Source organism: Saccopteryx leptura, chromosome 4 (assembly GCF_036850995.1).
Source record: "Saccopteryx leptura isolate mSacLep1 chromosome 4, mSacLep1_pri_phased_curated, whole genome shotgun sequence".
Lineage (NCBI taxonomy): Eukaryota > Metazoa > Chordata > Mammalia > Chiroptera > Emballonuridae > Saccopteryx > Saccopteryx leptura.
This window is the reverse complement of record NC_089506.1, coordinates 17,770,325-17,793,705: the sequence shown is the minus strand read 5'-3', so window position 1 is coordinate 17,793,705 and position 23,381 is coordinate 17,770,325. Positions and strand designations below refer to the sequence as shown.

General features: G+C 49.0%; 1 protein-coding gene across 2 annotated transcripts in view; it reads right to left on the bottom strand.

Annotated features, from left to right (window-relative positions):
- Positions 1-23,381, bottom strand: part of MTMR7 (myotubularin related protein 7) — a 96,594-nt gene that overhangs the window by 22,243 nt on the left and 50,970 nt on the right. For both annotated transcript variants that reach the window (XM_066380234.1, XM_066380235.1), the window contains one exon: positions 14,778-14,910. In XM_066380234.1, coding sequence (XP_066236331.1) covers positions 14,778-14,910 — 133 coding nt within the window. The remainder of the gene's footprint in view (positions 1-14,777; positions 14,911-23,381) is intronic.

Genomic DNA, 23,381 nt, shown 5'->3' with positions numbered 1-23,381 from the left:
ATGTATGCATCAGGGTTTAACTGCAGGCACAGCATGGCAGGTCAAACTCGGGAACTGTGCGAGGCAGGAGTCAGAACAAAGCTGCCCTACGTGAATCTGAGCCATCCAGACAAATCCACTCACAGGTCCGGTCAAGGGCACGAGCTCCGGTCAGATCGTCCAGCAGTCACATCCGGCTCTGCCCCCGCCCAACGCTCTCACCTGCCATGACGCCCTCCAGAGTAAAAGGGGGTAAGACACTTCCCCCAGTAGTTGTTGAAGGTTGAACTACAATAATGCGTGTAAATTATGCTGGCAGACAATTAACAAATGGTAGCTATGACAGACCTTTTCTTATTTGATCTTCCAGCATGGTGTGTGTCTGAGAGGGAGGAGGTATTAGACCCGCTCGAACCTGTAAAAGCTGAGGCTCAGAGAGATTGAAACACAAGATAATCAGCGGTAGGAGGGCATAGTTCTAATGATGAACAGGTGTGCAGTTTCTGACACCATGCCTTGCCAACCGCGATGAGCTTAACTAGAAATAATAACAACAGTAAAACTTAAAGAGTGCTGACCGGATGGCAGACCTTCTTCTAAGTGCTTTATATATAAATAATAGCTTTTGAATCCTCATAGCAATCACACGAAGAAGGTACTCTTATTCTCATCTTAGAAAAGCGAAACCAATGCAAAGAGAAGTAACTTGTCCAAGGTCACCAGCTGATGGGCAGTGACGCTGGGAACCGGTCTGGTTCCAGAGTTCATCTCTTAAGTAATGGTTCTCGGTCTTGTTATTTTTCAGAACTCACACAGGGACCAATCTCAGTGCTCCATGGCCCCACACACTATCAGTTTCAAGGCCGTGCATATTATCACTTTATCCCTTAGAACTGCACCATCCAAGGGGTAGCCACTAGTCACATGTGGCGATTGAGCACCTGAAATGTGACACGTCTGAACTGAGATAAAGCGTATCTCCAATTTCAGACTTCACAGGAGAAAACAGACTGTGGAATGCCTCACTGATAGTGTTCTATACGGATGACACGTTGAAACGATATATATAATTTTGGACATACTAGATTAAAGACAATGTATTATTAAATTAATTCACCCATTTCTTCTTACTTTTTTTTAATGTGGCCACTAGAAAATTTAAAATGACAAATGTTGCCTGACCAGGTGGTGGCGCAGTGGATAGAACATTGGACTGGGATGCAGAAGGACCCAGGTTCGAGACCCCGAGGTCGCCAGCTTGAGCATGGGCTCATCTGGCTTGAGCAAAGAGCTCACCAGCTTGGACCCAAGGTCCCTGGCTCCAGCAGGGGGTTACTCAGTCTGCTGAAGGCCCATGGTCAAGGCACATGTGAGAAGGCAATCAATGAACAACTAAGAAGTCGCAACGTGCAGTGAGAAACTGATGATTGATGCTTCTCATCTCTCTCCGTTCCTGTCTGTCTGTCCCTGTCTATCTCTGCCTCTGTAAAAAAAAAAAAAAAAAAAAAGACAAATGTCTCGCTCACTTGTGAGCTCCATAAGTCTCTACACCACGGCCCGCTTTAGATTGCTCAAGGAAGATGAACCTGGTCAGAAGTCTTCAGACATTTGCTCACGTCCCCTGCGCTCACTGCTGAAACGGCGTGCCCACTCCCGCACCCTCGGAATAAGGTGGCAGGTGTGGGAAAGGGCCAGCTCACCTTTTGGAAGTTGGCAAAGGGGCGCTCAGGAAGGGGAGGTGGGGGAGGGACACTAGGGGAGGGAGGGGAAGGGGAAGAGAGGGAAGGGAGGGAGGGGAGGTGGCAGAGGGGAGCAGGCTCTTGCACTGGGGAGCCTGCGAAGGCAGGTCACGGGGCTCCAGGGAGAACTGCCTTAGAGGTCAGTGCCCCTGGGCACACACCCAGAAAGCCACGGGGCCAGGGCGCACTCCCGCAGATCTGCCCCAGCTCCAGGCGAGTGCACCTGTCTGCACAGACTGCTGAACCTGCAGGCCCCCAGGTAAAACTCAGCAACCCCCCCTGCCGGTGGAGACTGTCCCTGGGGCCACAGCAGCAGTACTTCAGGGGTCCTCTGAGCAGATCTGCCCCAGCTGCAGGCGAGTGCACCTGTCTGCACAGACTGCTGAACCTGCAGGCCCCCAGGTAAACTCAGCAACCCCCCCTGCCGGTGGAGACTGTCCCTGGGGCCACAGCAGCAGTACTTCAGGGGTCCTCCGAGCAGCAGGCTGGCCTCAGCCTGCGCACTCAGCCCGGCGCCCAGCGGGAGGCGCAGGAAATTCCTGTACCTTCTGCGAGCTCTCGCCACTCTCTGGGCGCCTGCTGTTTGGTCTTTCTGCCTAACCCTGGGCCTTGACCCAAAGTGCTCGACATAATCCCAAAGTACACACATTCCACCACCTAGGGTCCCAGGACCCCACTGCTTCCTTCCAGCCGTCCACAGAGAATGTTCTCTTGCAAACGGTCTTTTTCACTCAACAGGCCACACTTTCTGGTTGTTATGGCAGGGCTTACGGCAAGTTGGCATTCTCATTTATTAAAAAAAAATAAAAAGTGACCAAGGAGCCTGAGGAATAGCTTGGCATCTACACCCTTCGCTCAAGAACAAATGGCCCTGCTCACCTTGTCTTCCCCACAAGGCAGGGAAGTGACGGCAAGTTAAAAATAAAGACACCAGGCTTTCCACCTACCCTGGGGACCGCCCGTGCCAAAAGCAGGGCCGGAATGGTGGCTCACAGGACAATGTCCGGCTGGGGAGAAGGTGACAGTGCTCACATGGAAGGGACCAGTGCACAGCCATGGGTCAGCTCCCCTCTGTCCACACTGAGCACGGCTCCCTGTGTGACCTTTCTGTTTCCAGGAGCATTAACGTGGTGGCCGTGAGGTACGATCACCTTACCAGGTTTTCCAGCAAGGTGACCGCTGACGGCGCACCCCCCCCCACGCTGAGTGGGGTGTTAAAAGCAAACAACTGCACAGGTGATGAACACAGGGACAGGTGGGGGGACACTCGAGATGGGAACAATCAGTGCCTAAAGTTTTAAATATAAAACCGCTGGGTTTGTTTGGATGAACTCAGGATAAGGCAGAAACACTGATTTGTTCACTCTGATTGCCAAACCCAAACCAATATTGACACACCATTGTGCTGAACAAAGTTCACTTCAGCTGACATACAAGGCATATGGTACAGACTACGGACGGCTGTACCACGCAGGAGGAATGCCCAGGGTTCATGATATTTGTTTTACAAGAAGGGGCAACTTATCTCACAAACATATAGAAACCACTAATTATTATATGTCATACATTTTATGTATGTATAAAATATGGAAACTAAGAAAATATGAAAATTACTTGAAGGAAAGTAAGCCTCCGATGACCTTCTGGCGTATTTCTTTCCCTCACCACTCTCACTTCTTTTTTTTTTTTTTTTTTTTTTTTTGCATTTTTCTGAAGCTGGAAACAGGGAGAGACAGTCAGACAGACTCCCGCATGTGCCCAACTGGGATCCACCCGGCACGCCCACCAGGGGCTACGCTCTGCCCACCAGGGGGCGATGCTCTGCCCATCCTGGGTGTCGCCATGTTGTGACCAGAGCCACTCTAGCGCCTGAGGCAGAGGCCAAGGAGCCATCCCCAGCGCCCGGGCCATCCTTGCTCCAATGGAGCCTTGGCTGCGGGAGGGGAAGAGAGAGACAGAGAGGAAGGCGTGGCGGAGGGGTGGAGAAGCAAATGGGCGCTTCTCCTGTGTGCCCTGGCCGGGAATCGAACCCGGGTCCTCCACCACTCTCACTTCTGCCTCCACAGCTGCTGGGTGGCTGGCGGCGAGGGTGCAGAGACGGGCCCTATCTGAACCCTGGGGGACTGTCTTTCCTGCCGCCTAAGATCCAGAGCTGAAATGTACACGGCCCCCCTTGATGACCAGGCTCGACACACAGATGAGCTCTGCTGATGCAAGATTTATCCCTTCCGCATTTTGGAATCAAGCCCCACGAAATGGTCTTCAGAGACCTGGCAACGCGATGCTCATCTCGCAGTGAACATCCTAGCGGGTGAAACCATTTGAGGAGGGCTTGGTGACGGCCTGGAAGACGGGGCTGTCGGGTGAGCCTGTTTCACAGCCGCCCCCCTCTTTACTTTGCCCGCCCTGTGACACAGAAGAAAGCTCGGAGTCCTGCGGGGACCTGCACTCAGTCTGTAGGGTCAGGGGTGCTCTGGCCCCGACCCTTCCCGGCCACCAAGGGCCCTCTCTGTAGAGAACTTGACAGGAGAGATCTGCGTCTTAGCCTCTCCACAGGCAGGACACCACCGAGATGGAGGATTACCCTTTAAACAACACCAGCTTTCCTCCTGGCGCCGTTTTCTGAAATCCCTACACAGTAATGCCATGAAAAACAACGTCCTACCACTTTGTTTTCTTGTTAAGAATTTGATGATAATATAAAATGGTAAGGTGCAATCAAACCTAAATTCTGAATGCATGTGTTAGCGTCGCTGGAGTTAGTAGCATAGAAAATAACATACCGAAACGTACACGGGCACAAGTGTGTGTCCAGCTACTGTACACATGTCTGTGTGTAAACGCATGTACCCACACAGGTTCTAGTACAGGGGTCTCAAACTCAACTCAGCATGTGGGCCGCAGAGCAAGATCACAGCCATTCGGCGGGCCGCACTAGGTCTACAAAAGGCAACTATTATGCAACACTTTTCTCACTGCAGTTGAAAACAAAAAAAAATCAGTACAACAAGCACAATCGTATATGCAGTTTACTCAGTGTCACAAAACGACCAGAAACTGTAGTTCGCATCACAACTGCTGTTAACTAAGCTAATATCTAGCTAGGATGCTAGAGAAATGAAAAATACAAGTAGGCCCCTAGGCTTACTTAATTTTATCCAAAATATTTTGAACTTCGTGGATTAGTCTGCGGGCCGCACAAAATTGTTCGGCGGGCCGCATGCGGCCCGTGGGCCGCGAGTTTGAGACCCCTGTTCTAGTAGCACTGATTCCCACTGGCCTTGAGAAAATCAAGCAGCAGGTTCACAAAAGAATGCCCTATTAGCATTTGTTCGCTTTGCATATAAATTTTGAGCCTAACGGCACACTTTGCAGCAAGTAATTTTTAAAATAAATATGTACCCATTTCTATTACATTGAGGCTCAGGACTTGGTGGTTTTCTTTCAGGGACCCCACACGCCCTCCCATCTACAACAGACGTAATCTTCTCCATTTACAGAGGCGACAGGGCTCAGACACGGATCGCCCAGCAAGCACACTGAGATAGCCTTCTTCCTCCCCTGCCTCCAACTTCCATACTGTCTTCACTACTAACAGAAGAATTCAGCGAGCACACACACTGAGCCAGGAGGGACAGGAACTGACCTGAGGCTGGGTTTAAGGAATGCTCGAGTCTGAACAGGAAACCTAGAGCAGATGGAAACAGGGCCATCTAGACTGGGAGACGGTGCCGAGAGACCAGGGCGTCGGAGGGATAGGCAAGTTCAGCGATGGCACGGAAGAGAAGGCCCGGGAGTCAGGGAAGATGAGGACGCTGGCGGCGACCCACTGCAGAGGAGGACTGAGCAGCCCAGGCCACGGCCTGCAGCAGGTGCGGCCTCAGTCCACACTCATCTCAGCAGCCAGGTGGCTGCCAGGACCCACTCGCTCCTCAGATCTCAGACTCCACTGTCCCTGGCAGGCAAGCGCTGAACCACTTCATCCCAACCACCGCTTCATGGAGAACATCTCACCTCGTCACTAAAACGAACGGTGCCTGTCTTTAGTTTCACGGGAGACACTTTCTCCTGCAGACACTCCTTCCGTGAATAGGCCAGGTATCCAAAATTCGCTGTCATGACTAACAAAATACAAAACAATAATTCTGAGGGTATACATTTTCCCATTAATCTTTGAATTGGCTCAGTGAACATGAAGGTAAAGCAGAATTAGGACAAAAATCAGCACTGTTCTCTCATTAAATCACTTTGTTTTCTCTTATCTTTTCCTTTGGTCATGTCACCCAGAGATGAAGTCTGTAGCTCTGTCATCCAGTTAAAACATCCAGCCATTCCACTGACCCTGGACAGTCCTCGGTGACATCACTAATTAGCAAGCACCACCTTTTCTTCCTGCCATGATTGTGGGTCTATATCAAAACCTGGCACTTCACTTTGTATTAATGAACAGAGCATTTTTCTATCCAGTGCCTTCCACAGAGACTCTGAATAACTGTCTGATGAACAGATGAATGTCTGAAATAACGATAGTAGCTCCTACTTACTATGTACTCACTATAAGCAGGTATTGTGCCTGGTACTCTACGTGAATTATCTACCATCCGGAGTAGTATTTCCTCCCAATTTTCCAATTGGAGAATATATACTCCATTACAGCCAGCAAATAACAGAGCTGGAGTCCAGTCCACAGCACATACACCCAAAGGGTCATGCTCTTTCCTTTGTCCCTTAGTGTTTAAGATATTCTTGTCTTAACAGATAGCATCCAGCCCTCTATCAGCCACATTCTACATCTTCTTTCAATACCACAAAGAGCGAAGAAGGCACTCTTGATCCATCTCTTTCCTCCAACGACCATGAATTGGTAACTGGTGACACTGACATGACAGACCGGTTGACCTGGCAGAACACTCATTAAAAAGCCTCCTAACTGTAGTGCTATGTGAAGCTATCCACTTCCGCTCTGATGGGATGTTGCTAAGTTCTTAGAGTAATAACCAGATTTTTAGCCAGGTCTCATTGGCTGTCTCATCTAGTAGGTCAGTAATCTGAAGAAATGAGCAATGGTAAAAAGTCAAAATATGGAGAACTTAGAAAAGATTAACCCTTACATAACCTTTTCTTAGCTCATATCTGGTAGAATTTTCATAGTATAGATTTATAGAAAATGTAATAGGAAATACTTTAAAATGAAAAACCAAAATATGAATTATCTAGAATGGGTTGAACGCCTCCATTTCTTGGTCAAATTAGCATCACCTCACAAAGACAAGAGATGAGGAACAGAGTGTCAAACAAAAGGGCATTTGAACTGATAGCTACAACCCTAACTCCCTGAGCAGAGAGAAATGTCATGGCAACTCTGGAGCTGGCTGTGTTAGGATTGTTCTCTTTGAGACTCTGATGTGCCCAAGACAGTGGCGGGGAGGCCTGAACAAGGAGTTGGATCATCGTAACACTCACTGCAACGGTGCCTCCCATGACAAACTTGAAGTTCTCTGCCTTCCACTGTCCTTCCTATGTCCAATGAATAATCGGGCCTCCAGCACCTTCACACAGGAGCAAATACATATCAGATATGATCGCTGGGGCCACAGAGCTTTCTCCACGGTCAGTGCCCACAGTTCCAGGGCACAGGACAAAAGTGGCTCCAGTTTGGGGGCTGCTACAAGAATTGAATCTTCCAGTCCAATCTGCCTGGCCTTTCCCTGTTGGACTGCCCCAAGTGCTGAATGGACAGTGGGCCTTTGTTCCGGTGCTTGGGAACCGCTCACATCTGATGGCCTTCGGGCAGAGGTCAGTATCTCCGTAAAACAACTGGCTGAGGAAACACCCACGAGGCCTGGCATGTGGCTTATTAGCTTATTTTTATGAACTTGTGTTGCATGGACCATATCACAAGACAAGCACTTCCAGGCCTTGGAAATTGGGCTGCTTTCCTCCATGTCCCTTGAATAAAGGAATTAAGGAAAGTCACCATACGAAGGCACATGACCTGTCACATACTTGCCCAGCTAATTAATCTAAAGCCCTTTAACGCATTCATTTTATTCAGCTTAAAGTACAGAATTGCTTCCCAAGAGAAAGCATAATGCACAATATAGGGGGAATCACTTCATGGTTTGCAAGGAAAATTTTTGAATTAAATAAGTCTGTGAGTTAGAGTTGATATATTTCTTACATCATTTTACAAACGCAGAAAATAAGATTTATTCATGTTTCCTCAGAGTTGAAGGCAAGAACTCAAAAGTAGATCTTAGGTCAAGATACTTTCTACCCAAACCACAACCTAGAAAGGGCATAAACGGAGGCGGATTTCACGGCGGACGCACTGGGCGCGCCCTGGGCCCCGACTTCTGAAGACCCCACAAAACCCCAACTTTACATTTTTTTCTAGTGACACCAAGTTTGGTTTCATTTGTGCAATTTGAACATTAAAGTACATAATATTTTTTATTTATTTAAAAATATGGTTAACATGAATTTTTATTTTTTCTATTTCTCTTTTTTAAGGAGCCCAATATTTTCTTCTGTGCCCGGGGCCTCACCTGACCTTAATCCTCTCCTGGCCATAAAGCCAAATGGTAGAGAGTGCAGCGCCTGGACTCATGCTAATTAGGAGGAGATCCTGGTTCTACACTTTCCTGTGGTGAGCTTGCACAAGTTTCTTGCCACTTTGCCTCAATGTTCTCACCTATAAAATGGGAATATTAAGAATAGCTACATCATGAATGCAATGAAAATTACTTGAATAAATATATCTTAAAATATTAATGTTTGTACGTTATGAGAGTATAAAAACATCTTAAAATGTTAAAACAGACCAAACATTTGATCGCTCCATAGCCCCGTGGGGGGCAGGAGTTATTTGTGAGCCTGTATGATATCGAAACAACAAATCAACAAGGGTCACAGCAACGTGAGGAAAGCACGGGGCTCTAACTCTGCTGTGTTACATCACACTGAGAAGGGTGTGTTTTTAAAAATGCAATATAAAAATATATTTAAAATATAGTATACCAGACTCTGTAAGCAGAGCGAGGCATGCCTTGGAGAAATAACCGGCCATGTTTTGGACAGCTTACGGAAGTCACGTGGCAGAGGACTCTTAGCAGCCTGTAGGACCTCAGGGTGGCCTCTAGAGGGCAGCCACCAAGCTCAGGCCCTCGTCTGAAGTCTGCCAGCATCCTGAATGAGCCCGGAAGTGGATTCTTCCGCATCTAGGCCTTCAGATGAGAACACGGCCCAGAGACCCAGTGACCCCTTAATTGCAGCCCTGTAAGACCCTGGGCAGAGGGTCCTGGGTGCCTATTTACATATGAGACATGTCCAGACTCCTGACTCACAGAAACTGTGAGAGGATGTGGACTGTTGTTGTTGTTTTTTAATGTGTATACCAACCATTGAGAATACATATAAGAACAACAAAAAAATTGACCATTTCTCCTTCCATGCTAATCCAAGTATTTTTCTAGGCATTCTCTCCTGGTCTTTCCTCATAAATATGATTTACCATATAGCAAACCAGAGTATTCGTACAATTTTACAGCCTGAATTTTTCACTTACATTACACACACTTTCCCATGTTACAATATACATATACATTCTTCACATTTCTAATTTTTTATGGATATATCAAGAGATGGAGCAAAATTATTTAATCAGTTTCCTATTACTGGGCATTCCTGTGGCTTCCAAAATCCTACTGTTATAAAGAAAATGCTGCTATCAAAACAGGCACGTTATGTCTTTCCTTTGTCAACAATATTTTGGATTAGTCACTAAGGGGAGGCAATCTGGTAAAAATATACTATGTCTAAAGTCTTTAAATAAAATATATTATATTATGTCTCTTTAAGCCATTGAATGACATCAGAAATATCTGAAGTACCAGTTTTATCACATTCTTTTCAGTATTAGATATTTTACTTTTTTTCTTTTTTCCTTTCTTTTTTTAAGTGAGAGGAAGGGAGCTTGTGGGACAGACTCCTGCATGTGCTCTGACCGGGATGCACCTGGCAACCCCTTCTGGGGCCGATGCTCAAATCAACCAAGCTATCCTCAGCGCCTGGGGCCGACACTCAAACCAACTGAGCCACTGGCTGCAGAAGGGGGAAAAAAGAAAAGGGGGAGTGATAGGGGGAGAGAAGCAGATGGTTGCTTCTCCTGTGTGCCCTGACTGGGAATCCAAACTGGGACGTCCATACAACTGGGCCGATGCTCTAGCCACTGATCCAACCAGCCAGGGCCCAGGCAGTTTCCTTTCCTTTTTTTTTTTTATTTATTTATTCATTTTAGAGAGGAGAGGGAGAGACAGAGAGAGAGAGAGAGAGAGGAGACAGAGAGAGAGAAAGGGGGAGGAGCATCAACTCCCATATGTGCCTTGACCAGGCAAGCCCAGGGTTTCGAACCGGCAATCTCAGCATTTCCAGGTCGACGCTTTATCCACTGCGCCACCACAGGTCAGGCCGACAGTTTCCTTTTTAAAAACTAAGTGAGTTTTGCCTGGATAGCTCAGTTGGTAGAGCGTTGTCCCAATAAGCCAAGCTTGCAGGCTCGACCCCCAGTCTGGGAACATACAAGAATCAAGCAATGAATGTATAAATAAGTAGAACAACAAATCTATTTCCCTTAACTTCCATTTTTTAAATTAACGGAGCAAGTTTAAATGTTCTTCTATATGTTTGTTTCAACTTTTTGCTTCCTTTTTTAAAATGTATCTTTTTTTTTTTTTTTTTTACATTTTTTTTTTTTCATTTTTCTGAAGCTGGAAACGGGGAGAGACAATCAGACTCCCGCATGCGCCCGACCGGGATCCACCCGGCACGCCCACCAGGGGCTACGCTCTGCCCACCAGGGGGCGATAATCTGCCCATCCTGGGCGTCGCCATGTTGCAACCAGAGCCACTCTAGCGCCTGAGGCAGAGGCCACAGAGCCATCCCCAGCGCCCGGGCCATCTTTGCTCCAATGGAGCCTTGGCTGTGGGAGGGGAAGAGAGAGACAGAGAGGAAAGCGCGGCGGAGGGGTGGAGAAGCAAATGGGCGCTTCTCCTGTGTGCCCTGGCCGGGAATCGAACCCGGGTCCTCCGCACGCTAGGCCGACGCTCTACCGCTGAGCCAACCGGCCAGGGCCTTAAGATGTATCTTAACCTGAGTTGTCTGACCTCCCCGGGACTCTGCTCCTTCCTCTGTGAATGTCGCTGACACTGCACACTGCACACCACTGCTGTCAGATCAAACAAAATCAGAGGGAAGACACCGAGGAAGCCTGGCACGTACCTGGGGCTCACTTTTTAGTTCAGTGAGTAGTCAGAGAATAATGGTCAGTTACACAGATCGACGCGGTAGCCAACAATATTAATCTCATATTTATGTAGAATCCAGGCACGAAACTTCTGGTGGGGAGAAGTGAAATTTTCTAGGCAACAACCAAAAGATTGAAAAACAAAAAGGATGTCACTGTCATTAGGCCTTTCCCAAACCACCTGCCCGCCTTGAAAGCAGAGACTTAGAAAGAGGCGTTTTAAGTGCCCTACGATCTCCAAGAGCCTAGATGTGAAACTGACCCTATGGACCACTCTCCCTTCCTCTCACCCATTTCCTCCCAACACCAAGGATACTCTGGGAGACTTTCATCCACATCTGGTGATACTTCCGCAGCCTCGGGAAGAACCCGTTCCAGGCTCTTCTATTGATTATTTCAAAAAATAAAAGAAGTATAGGGCACCTTTTCCTCATTTGAGGGAAAAACCAGTATGAGTCTGAGCGAAAGGGAAGCAGCTGTGGAAAGCACTTAGTAAATTACACACTGTCTGCACACCTGGAGGCTTCCATAGTTCACGGGAGGTATGAATGTCACAAAATAGTTTGGTTTAGAGCAGGGGTCCCCAAACTACAGCCCGCGGGCCACATGCGGCCCCCCGAGGCCATTTATCCGGCCTCCACTGCACTTCCGGAAGGGGCACCTCTTTCATTGGTGGTCAGTGAGAGGAGCATAGTTCCCATTGAAATATTGGTCAATTTGTTGATTTAAATTTACTTATTCTTTATTTTAAATATTGTATTTGTTCCCGTTTTGTTTTTTTATTTAAAATAAGATATGTGCAGTGTACATAGGGATTTGTTCATAGTTTTTTTATAGTCTAGCCTTCCAACAGTCTGAGAGACAGTGAACTGGCCCCCTGTGTAAAAAGTTTGGGGACCCCTGGTTTAGAGCTTCTAAGTCAAACTTAAATCAGCTCTAGAAAGGACGCCCACAGGACACACACTTGGTCCTAGATTTCAATTTCTGGTAAGACATCCTGCAGCTCTTGCAGACGAGCTATTTGCAAACAATTATTCTCCCGTTATCCAATATATTCTGACAATAGCGACAACAGTGGTGGGTAGGGGAATCAAAGTAAATAATCACGACGGAGATGCACTATTTCTCTTCCCCCCGAGGGACCGAGGGACCGGTGGTGAAGGCTTCTGATGCCAAGGACGGCTGCTGGGAGGAGAAACGGCCTCAGAAAGGGCATTCCTTGCATCACTCCCTCTGCTGGGGCTCCAGAGTGGTTTATAATTTACTTGGTAAAAACAGATAGTCAAACATTGGCCAGGTCCCCTGAAAGGCTTCCAGAGAGTTGTCCTTGCTTACTGCAGGGACACAGGGCTGGAAAAGCAATGCAGTGTCACGGTCCCTTATGAAACCGAAGAGGCTGCCCTCTGGAACTGTCAGTGCGTGCGTCCTTTAGAAGGAGTGAGCGGACCCAAGGTTAAAGGGCAGGAGACATGGCTCCTAATAAGAAACCAAATAAATGCCAGTTTACAAAGGAAAGCCAAAGTGACGTGCTATGAGCACTCTCAGGAGCTAACGTCTGCAAAGAAGGAAAGCTAAGTTCTTGAAAGTCAGCTTATGAAATTACTAAATGAAAACTATAAGAACAGCAACCTAATGGACTCTGATGCTGAGCCCTCTTCCTGCTGAAGTCAGACTGCCCTGCAATGACAGGACCAAGCAAGCCCAACTTTTTTGACACCTTAAAAGCACAGCGAGAGCCGAACTGCCTATGACAACGTGCAGAGCTCTGAGAAGCTGAGACGGTCATATCAGGGCATCGTCACTGTGACCTGACATGTGGCAAATCTCCTGTGGAGGTCAGATGGTGATGGTCTGTTTCCAGACGCAGACCGGTCCGTGAGCCATTTGGTACCGGTCCACAGAGAAAGAATAACTAACTTACAATATTTCCGTTTTATTTACATTTAAGTCTGAACAATGTTTTATTTTTTAAAAATGACCAGATTCCCTGTTACATCCGTCTAAGACTCACTCTTGACGCTTGTCTTGGTCACGTGATACATTTATCTGTCCCACCCTAAAAGCTGGTCCGTGAAAATATTTTCTGACATTAAACCAGGCTGCGGCCCAATAAAGGTGGGGGACCACTGATCTAGATGCACTCATAGAAATCATTAGTCCCGCCCTCTAGTCTTACAGCCAGTAACAGAGCCCCCAAGAAGGTGACTGATGGTTCAGCTTCCCAATGACTGAGAGGACCCGAGGAGCCAGGAGAGGATGGAGACGGGGCCTGCCTGAGCCGTTCTGGTCTCTGCAGCCCCTCAGCGCACTGGGCTCTCCAGACACCCGCGTTGTTCTGATTAAGCAGAGAACCGCAAAAGTAACTAAGAGCAAATGTGCAGCCTGGAAGAATGTCATTCAGCACTTTCTTTGTCCCTCTCCATTCCAGACCCCACGTGTCCTACTCATACAGCCGCCCCAGCACTCAGCGCCACCTCCCCAGGGCTCTCCCCCAAGTGCAAGCGCAGCATTTACAGCCTCCCCTAGACACAAATCCTCCTTTCTGTCCTCGGTTCCGGTTCCCACGAGCTCCAGGAGCAGTGGGCTGGGGCAACAGATTGCTCCTTAGGCCTTTACAACCGGCGGCAGCATAATAAGCAATAAATGAAGCTGGTTTTGCTTTAAGTGCAGAATTTCTGCTAATCAGCGTATAGCCTATTCAGCCGCATGAATGATTCTTCTACAGCCCATAATCCATCACTGTGGTTTCCTGGGCCGCACGTCAGTCCCTGTGCGTCTAGCAGTGCGCATGGCTGTGGGTGAGGGGGTGGGGGTAGCTGTGGGCGCCTTGCCAGGGGGGCTGCTGTTCAGAACGAGGATCAGGACCCCCCGCGTGCCCCCTTGCAGCAGCCGGCTGCTCAGCCACTCGTGCAGCTTCTGAACCTCACCTCTGTCCAAGAACAGTGGGCTGCTGTCCAAGAACAGTGGGCTGCTGTTTAACTGTAGGATTGCGTTATGTGCATCCAACTAATATTAGGAGGGAGGAAAAAGAACATCCCTGTGCACTTTTATCTTAATGTTATGTACCTCTGGGGCATGCCTGACTGCTAACCAAGTCATGGTGACACACACAAAAAAAAAATGAGAGAAAGGCTGTTAAATGTGTATAAAGAGTCACTGCAATATGATATCTTTCCCAGCTATCCCACCGATGTAAACAGCATTGTTGTAAAACCACACTTTTAACAACGAAAGACTATCTTGTTCTGTTTTGGCCTTAAAACACTTAACTGGGCCCTGGCCGGTTGGCTCAGCGGTAGAGCGTCGGCCTGGCGTGCGGGGGGGGGGGGGGGGGGGGGCCGGGTTCGATTCCCGGCCAGGGCATATAGGAGAAGCGCCCATTTACTTCTCCACCCCCACCACCCCCCCTCCTTCCTCTCTGTCTCTCTCTTCCCCTCCCGCAGCCAAGGCTCCATTGGAGCAAAGATGGCCCGGGCGCTGGGGATGGCTCCTTGGCCTTTGCCCCAGGCGCTAGAGTGGCTCTGGTCGCGGCAGAGCGATGCCCCAGAGGGGCAGAGCATTGCCCCCTGGTGGGCAGAGCGTCGCCCCTGGTGGGCGTGCCGGGTGGATCCCGGTCAGGCGCATGTGGGAGTCTGACTATCTCTCCCCGTTTCCAGCTTCAGAAAAAATACAAAAAAATTAAAACAAACAAACAAACAAACAAAAAAAACACTTAACTGCACTTTCTTAATGCTGTGCATAGGAGATGGCCTACCTTCCAGCATTTTCTGCAGACTATTCCTCATGACGTGGATGTTCTCTATCCCAATGAACTGGAACTTGATGTTGGAATAATTGTCTTCGTTCTCGTAGCCTTTGCCAGCAGCACGGTTTGCCATGGCGTTAAGCTGCAGTGTTGACAAACAGAACAGTCACCGATGGTAGTCAGGACACGAAACAACTGAACACGTCACGGTTATCCCTAAAAGTATTCAAAACGAGGTGCAGAAATATAGCGTGTTTCCCGTCGCTGGAACACAGTTGTGGCCATGCCGTTTCAGACACATGTGCTGAGCTTGTATCCCACAGCATACATTGGTTGGCATGGGGACCATTTTCTGAGCTGGGAAGAAGCATTCTAGGGATAAACCCTCTGGAGATGCCTCTCACAGTTCCCCGTCACAGATGCCAAAGCAAATACGACGGAACCAGCTTGCCCTGATCTAACACTAAAACATTCTAAGCCATAGATTGGCAGGAGGATCTCAGCAGACACAGCTGTACTACGAAGCTCTGTAGGTTTAATTACTACATTTTCCTGAATCACAATGCCAGTCAGCACATCATCAAATGGGAATGGGAACATTCTCATTGCCTACAAGAATCCCCCAGACATCCCATCAACCCTCGAGCAGGAAGCTCTGAATACAACAAAGAGAGGGTGAGCGAAGTTAAGTCTCCAAAGCCCCTTATTCAATCTGCAGACTTACTAGGAAGGTTGTGATCACTTTTATTACAATAATTTTGTATATGAGAAGTGGAGATTTCCTAACGCAAACTAGGTTTAATGGTCATGGATTTTGAGGAAATTTACAGACTTATGCCCTAGTCCCTTGTAGCTAAAATCAAGGAGACAAGTCTTACCTGAGCTCGGAAATAAATAGATTTCTAGAATTCTTGCTGTTTGGCTAAGCAGGTAATCCCATCCTAGCAAAGAGTAGTGTCTGGCCCTTCTGTTCCTCTGCCCACAAAGGACAGGGGGCTCTCCTAGGCAGAAACTGACACCAGGGACTCATCACCAGAAAAAAATACCAGTTTTTAGGACCACAATGTAGTACTGAGAGGATATTAATAAATATTTTTCATAAAGCTAAGCTTAGTGTTAAAAGCTATGCCAAAAAACATACATATTCTTTGACCCAGATCTCCTACTTGTGAGAATCTGATACAATCAAAAGTACCTGCATATAATGAAAGATGTCCAGGAATGTTTAAATAACAGTCAAAAGCTGAAAATCTATGAATATCTCAGTAAGGCAATGACTGGATACATTATGGTAAATTCATGCCAGACTACTAACAGGACCAAGAAGAACATAAATTGTCTATCTATCAGCTATCTATCTATCTATCTATCTGACACAGACAAAGACAGACAGACTTGGAATTGGCCCGTGACATCTTAAGTGAAAAGAGTACGCTACAAAATAATATCCTACAATTATCTTATTTTTTCTAAACAAACCAACCTGCAGATATACGTTTATGTTTATACATGTTTGATTAAGCAGAATAAACATATATGGAAGATGATACCAATTTGGCAAAACTTGCAGCAGAAAGACAGAGGTGGCAAGTGGTGGGGGACACTGTCAATGCCACTTTAGAGACTCCTGTATTCCTTGTTACAAAGAAGATGTATTAGGTTTATCATTTAAATAATAGAAGCCAAATGTTTTAGGACGTGAAACATAAACCAAACAGTCATAAGAGGTTTCGGCTTTCAGACTGGTCACATTTCCACTGCGGCCCTGGTCCATGATTTAGTCATGTGTCATGTGATACCAGCTGGGCCGCATTAGCCCCTCAGAAACATTGCAGTTTACAAAAGATCGTCACCTTTCCTCGGGCAAGCTATAAGAATAAAGGGTTTGGCCTTAATCAAGAACAAATATTAAGTTATTTTTAAGACAACTGACATGCATGCTTTAAATTTTTTAAATGTTTTAGGGGAAAAAGTGTCTACAATTATCTTTAGACATTATTATTAAGAAACTTACTACTATAAAATATTACCGCTTTGTATAATTATTTCCCAAAGCTGTCGGCTTAGTTTTTACAGCGTGCTTCATAAAATAAAACGATTACCAGGATAACTGATAGTACCCTCCTGTTACATGGACCTTAGGTTGATGATGCTCTAGCTTGAATAACTCAAGTTAAGCCTACACACCTCATGCCACAGAGAAACTCTTTTTTAAACAGTGCCATGAATAAAACCAAAATACTATTATTATTATTAATCTATAATTAGGAATCTGTTCACATTTTTACATAGTTGATTACCTATAACCTGGCAGAAATTATTGGTAATCTTTAAAAGCTAAGAATCAACACAAGATGGCCTCTTGAAAGTCAATGGTATTTCTCTTTGTGAACAGAAGGTGGCGCTGTTTAACCTACCATCTAAAGTGTACTTGGTCAAGGTTTCCACGTATTTTATAGGATCAAACATGGTAATGTGGAAAGCAGGAAATACAGTTTTAAAATTAATAAAAATTCAGTAAGTTATCCTGGACTGTCCTATCCTATCTACTATATAGATAGGATAGGATAGGATGCGAAGGGATGGGATAGGATGGATAGGTAGAGACATATACAAGATATACATTATACATGATATATATTACATATTATATATATTCAGATAAAGTGCTTTTTATATAACAAAACTCTACTAGTACATCTAATTTGGTCCCTTGCCCCTTTGGCTGAAAAAACTTCATTTCACAACCAAAGGAAAAGCTATTCATTTCAGCTCCTAAAAATTCCCAAATAGGTAAAACCATGACGGTAACAACATTCCAGTTTCAATTTATGCTTAAGAGACACAACAGACAAGGAAGTGAAAAGTGGAATGGGAAAACAATGCCCCGTTTCCTAACCTAAAATCACTCCGCTGCTTGATCATCACAGCATCGTTGGGGTCAGAGCAAAGCAAAAGGAACCCCCTCTTTCCTCAACAAACACTTAGTGACCACCGACCATGAGCCAGGTGCGGAGCAGAATCAAAAGATGCGTGAGAAGCTGTTTCTACCACCATCAGCTTATCGCCAAGTGTGGCAGGGGCAGCTCACAGCACCAACCATAACGGCAGACACCCAGCAGGACTGGCGGGCGCTGAGGGGTGAGAGGCATTGGCAGTTCGAACGGGGAGCAGCCCACGTGGCCGAGGGCAACAGGGGCAGTGCTTCATGGAAGAAGAGAGACTTGAGACGGACTATAGTAATCTGGAAGGATGGAGAGGCAGGGAGGGGCATTCCAGATAGAACAGTAAGGACGAGAGGAGGCGGGAGGGTCAAAATGAAAGGAGCAGGTGGGTATCGGTGAGCCGACCAGCGACAGCCGGGCAGGAGGTGCATGTGTGGCAGCAACAGCACTGGGAGGCTCTCCCAACAGGCCGGGGGAAGAGCTGCCTCGTCTGTGGCCCGGAGAGCAGCCGAAGGATGCGAAGCTGGTGTAACAACAAGCTGGAGTTAGTGTCCACCCTGAAGACCCACTGGAATGGGCAGAGGACACGCTCCAGGGGGCACTTGCTGGTCTTGTTTATGTCCTCGACCTGGCAAGGGGCAGGGGCACCTGATAGAGATTTACTGACTACCTAACAACGCCCGCCCCCCAAATAGATACCTGATAACGGAACAATGTTGAGAGGTGAACAGTCTAAAATATGTAAAAAAAATAGAAGCAGATTCCTCCCCCAACCCTAAACCAATCAATCAAACGTATCAAAACCATAAAAACATAGTCAACTATCATCTTGATATCAAGTTAAAGGTCAGCTGGGTCACCGTCTTAGCCCTGGAGTCTCAGATTTCAGCAGAGCACACTCTACACCTGACTGAGGGCGGGGCCTGGTCTGCTGGGCCGGGAGGTGGGGTGGAGGCTGGTCTGGGCAGGAGGCGGGAGGTGGGGTGGAGGCTGACTGGGCAGGAGGCGGGAGGTGGGGTGGAGGCTGATCTGGGCAGGAGGCGGGAGGTGGGATGGAGGCTGGTCTGGGCAGGAGGCGGGAGGTGGGATGGAGGGATCTGGGCAGGAGGCGGGAGGTGGGGTGGAGGCTGGTCTGGGCAGGAGGCGGGAGGTGGGGTGGAGGCTGGTCTGGGCAGGAGGCGGGAGGTGGGATGGAGGCTGGTCTGGGCAGGAGGCGGGCAGGGCCAGGGCCTGGTCTGCTGGGCCGGGAGGTGGGGTGGAGGCTGGTCTGGGCAGGAGGCGGGAGGTGGGGTGGAGGCTGGTCTGGGCAGGAGGCGGGAGGTGGGGTGGAGGGATCTGGGCAGGAGGCGGGAGGTGGGGTGGAGGGATCTGGGCAGGAGGCGGGAGGTGGGGTGGAGGCTGGTCTGGGCAGGAGGCGGGAGGTGGGGTGGAGGCTGACTGGGCAGGAGGCGGGAGGTGGGGTGGAGGCTGGTCTGGGCAGGAGGCGGGAGGTGGGGTGGAGGCTGACTGGGCAGGAGGCGGGAGGTGGGGTGGAGGCTGGTCTGGGCAGGAGGCGGGAGGTGGGGTGGAGGCTGGTCTGGGCAGGAGGCGGGCAGGGCCAGGGCCTGGTCTGCTGGGCCGGGAGGTGGGATGGAGGCTGGTCTGGGCAGGAGGCGGGAGGTGGGATGGAGGCTGGTCTGGGCAGGAGGCGGGAGGTGGGGTGGAGGCTGGTCTGGGCAGGAGGCGGGAGGTGGGGTGGAGGGATCTGGGCAGGAGGCGGGAGGTGGGGTGGAGGGATCTGGGCAGGAGGCGGGAGGTGGGGTGGAGGCTGGTCTGGGCAGGAGGCGGGAGGTGGGGTGGAGGCTGGTCTGGGCAGGAGGCGGGAGGTGGGGTGGAGGCTGGTCTGGGCAGGAGGCGGGAGGTGGGGTGGAGGCTGGTCTGGGCAGGAGGCGGGAGGTGGGGTGGAGGCTGGTCTGGGCAGGAGGCGGGAGGTGGGGTGGAGGCTGGTCTGGGCAGGAGGCGGGAGGTGGGATGGAGGCTGACTGGGCAGGAGGCGGGAGGTGGGGTGGAGGCTGGTCTGGGCAGGAGGCGGGAGGTGGGGTGGAGGCTGGTCTGGGCAGGAGGCGGGAGGTGGGGTGGAGGCTGACTGGGCAGGAGGCGGGAGGTGGGGTGGAGGCTGACTGGGCAGGAGGCGGGAGGTGGGGTGGAGGCTGGTCTGGGCAGGAGGCGGGAGGTGGGGTGGAGGGATCTGGGCAGGAGGCGGGAGGTGGGGTGGAGGCTGACTGGGCAGGAGGCGGGAGGTGGGGTGGAGGCTGATCTGGGCAGGAGGCCGGCAGGGCCGCAGCTGAGCACAGGGTGTCCAGTGACTGTCCTTTCCCTCCCTCCCTCCTTCCCTCCCTCCTTCTGTAACTGCTGAGATGAAGAACCTGAAATTATAAGAGAAACAGGAAAGCAGAAGATGGTTTGATTTCTTGCACCTGTCTATAACTGCTAGTCCAAGTCCTTCCTTCTTGCCTCGAGGACATCTTAAACAGAACGAACAGCCTTCAAATACACGCAGATAGGAAATCACGACCCAGCTCAGTTTAAAATTCTGGTCCTATAGACCAGTGGTCCCCAACCTTTTTTGGACCTCGGGCCAGTTTAATGTCAGAAAATATTTTCACGGACCGGCCTTTACGGAAGGACAGATAAATGTATCATGTGACCGAGACAAGGGTCAGGAGTGAGTCTTAGACGAATGTAACAGAGGGAATCTGGTCATTTAAAAAAAAATAAAACATCGTTCAGACTTAAATATAAATAAAACGAAAATAATGTAAGTTATTTATCCTTTCTACAGACCTGTACCAAATGGCCCACAGACCGGTACCGGTCTGTAGCCCGGGGGTTGGGGACCACTGTTATATACAATGCAAGATTATCCTTCCCTCATTACAGGCTATATGGAACTGGTGAGGGCTCAGCTCTGGTACTGCCTCCTTTCCGCCTTTCTTGGTGGCTCTATCTGTGTGCTGGGGCAGGAGAATTACAGAGAAGTGCTCAGAGAAGAGCACACGACTGCAGGTCTCTCCCCGTCGGCATCGCTGCTTTTCTAGTTCACACTGACTGCCCGTCGCTGCTCCCTGGCAGAGTCTGCAGGCTGCCTCTCCTAGAGCACACGCCTGTATGTGGGCTCCTGGGGGTAGGAGGCGCACGGTCACTGACATGGGAGCCCCCGGCGGACTCGAGCCTATGCAAACCCCCTGGACATCCCTCCCCAGCATATAACCCACAGTCACTTACGGCTGGGAGCCTCCGTGGGCAAGCCCTCGTGGAGGGGTACCAGCAAGATAGCTCACGTACACCTTCCTTCCTTGGTGTCCCCGGGACCCACAGGGAATCCCTCCGTCCTCTCCAACCCCCTCCCCACTGCTCACCAGCAAGCGCACACGCACACACATGCCCCTAGGAAATGAGGTCTTAGCTTCTCCTCTGTGGGCACCCCAATCTGTACAACAATTCCCTCAGGTCCCCCCATCACATGGTTCAAGGGAGTAGAAAGCACCCAATTACGGATTCCAGTGAAATGAGGACACTGTCCCAGGTGACATACTATTGCACGACTCAAAGATGGCTGGCAAGCTGGTGACACGAGAAGCGAGGAGCGCCCAGCTGTCCCTGAAGGAGCGACAAGAGGCTGGCGCTGGCTGCGGCAGGAGCCCGCCTGGTCTCCCCTCTCTCTAACGGCTCCACACTTCCTCCCAAGGAGCTGGCATCGGTCGGTTGGGGCACGGCTCACGCCCAGCTGGCTCCCCTGGCCTTGGCCAGAGGTTGGAGGAGAGGTAGCTGGTTCTTCAGCAACCCTTCTGAGCCTGACAGTGGACCAGGGCTCACCTGGGAATTTTGTGGACAAACGGAAGCAGCATGGGCTTTGGCGTTGGGTAAGCCTGGATTTGAGCCTGGCTCTGCCTGGAGCTGCGTGAACACAGGTGAATTATGGGGCCTTTCTAAACCTAAGACCTTATTCATAAGAACATCCACTAACTTGCAAGATCATTATAAGAATTAAAAAAGAATGTGTCTGGCATTTGTACAAATCTCAGCAAAGTCCCCGAACAAATGATAAAGTGCCAGTAACGAACACGGCTGAGGTAAAATGAGTTGCCCCTCGTTTTACAGTTCACAACTGTGGCACCAACACTCCTTCACACTCACCTCACGCTCTGGGTCCTACAGTAACGCATGACGTCAAGGGTAGTTTGTTGAATGGATATTCTCAATACATGCCGAGGAACTGCTTTTGCCCCACCCCCATCCCATATATTAATGTTAACGAGCAACTCAGAAAGCTTGCATCTGCCTGACCAGGCAGTGGCGCAGTGGATAGAGTGTTGGACTGGAGCACAGAGGACCCAGGTTTGAGACCCTGAGGTTGCTGGCTTGAGCGCAGGCTCACCAGCTTGAGCGAGGGGTCACTGGCTGATCTTGGGATCACAGACATGACCCCATGGTCACTGGCTTGAGCCCAAAGGTTACTGGCCTGAAGTCCAAGGTCGCTGGCTTGAGCAAGGGGTCACTCACTCTGCTGTAGCCCCCTGGTCAAGGCACATATGAGGAAGCAATCAACAAATAACTAAGATGCCACAATGAAGAACTAATGCTTCTCATCTCTCTCCCTTCCTCTCTATCTGTCCCTATCTGTCTCTTTCACAAGAAGGAAAGGAAAGGAAAGGAAAGGAAAGGAAAGGAAAGGAAAGGAAAGGAAAGGAAAGGAAAGGAAAGGAAAGGAAAGGAAAGGAAAGGAAAGGAAAGAAAGGAAAGAAAGGAAAGAAAGGAAAGAAAGGAAAGGAAAGGAAAGGAAAGGAAAGGAAAGGAAAGGAAAGGAAAGGAAAGGAAAGGAAAGGAAGCTTTCATAGCTTTTATATGAACGGGCAACATCTGGGTGAGCCTCACTCAAAGGACAAGAATGACCTGGCTGTCTCCTTTTCTCTTTTTCATTAAAACTGTGAGCACACCTGGTCAGTATCCCACCTGCCACTGGCCACCACCTATAACAAACATGGACTGAGTCTCCAGGCTACCAAGGAAACCTAACACACTCTGGAACAAAAATCAACAAACGTGATCTTTCCAAGTATGAGAGCTCTCCGCAAACAGTTTAAATCTCCCGTGCAGCATGTGTGTGCCTGGGTAAATGTGAAACGAGGGTGTGACTGGTGTGCAACACCCATCTTCTTTAATGGGTCAGCATGAAACTTCTTATCGCTGAGAGCAAACACACTTAGTGCTAAATATACCCTTCCAATCAAATCCTTTGGATTAATTTATTTTAAATCTGGCATATGCCTGGCTCAACAGCTGCAGCATTTCCCAGAAGGTTTACAGAACATACTATACACTTGGCCACTGGCCCTTAAATCAGTAGGTGAATGTTTGCCTTGATTTCAGTCTGGGAATACAGGCTAGGAGAAAGGCGTCCCAACTCAGCAGAGCCCCGTCTGTCCTTCACTGTCCTGCCTTGTCTTCAGTCTACACGTCTAAGGGGCAGGCACCCGCGAAGTCCTTTCTGACCATCAGGGAATGAGAGCAGCCGCACTCTGCATTCACAGCAGGGACAACGGAGAGGACGAGGAGCAGTCAAGGTGAGAAGGAAGGAAGGGGTTTGAGCAAACTGAGCCAGAGGAAAGCACACAATAAAAGTCAGGGA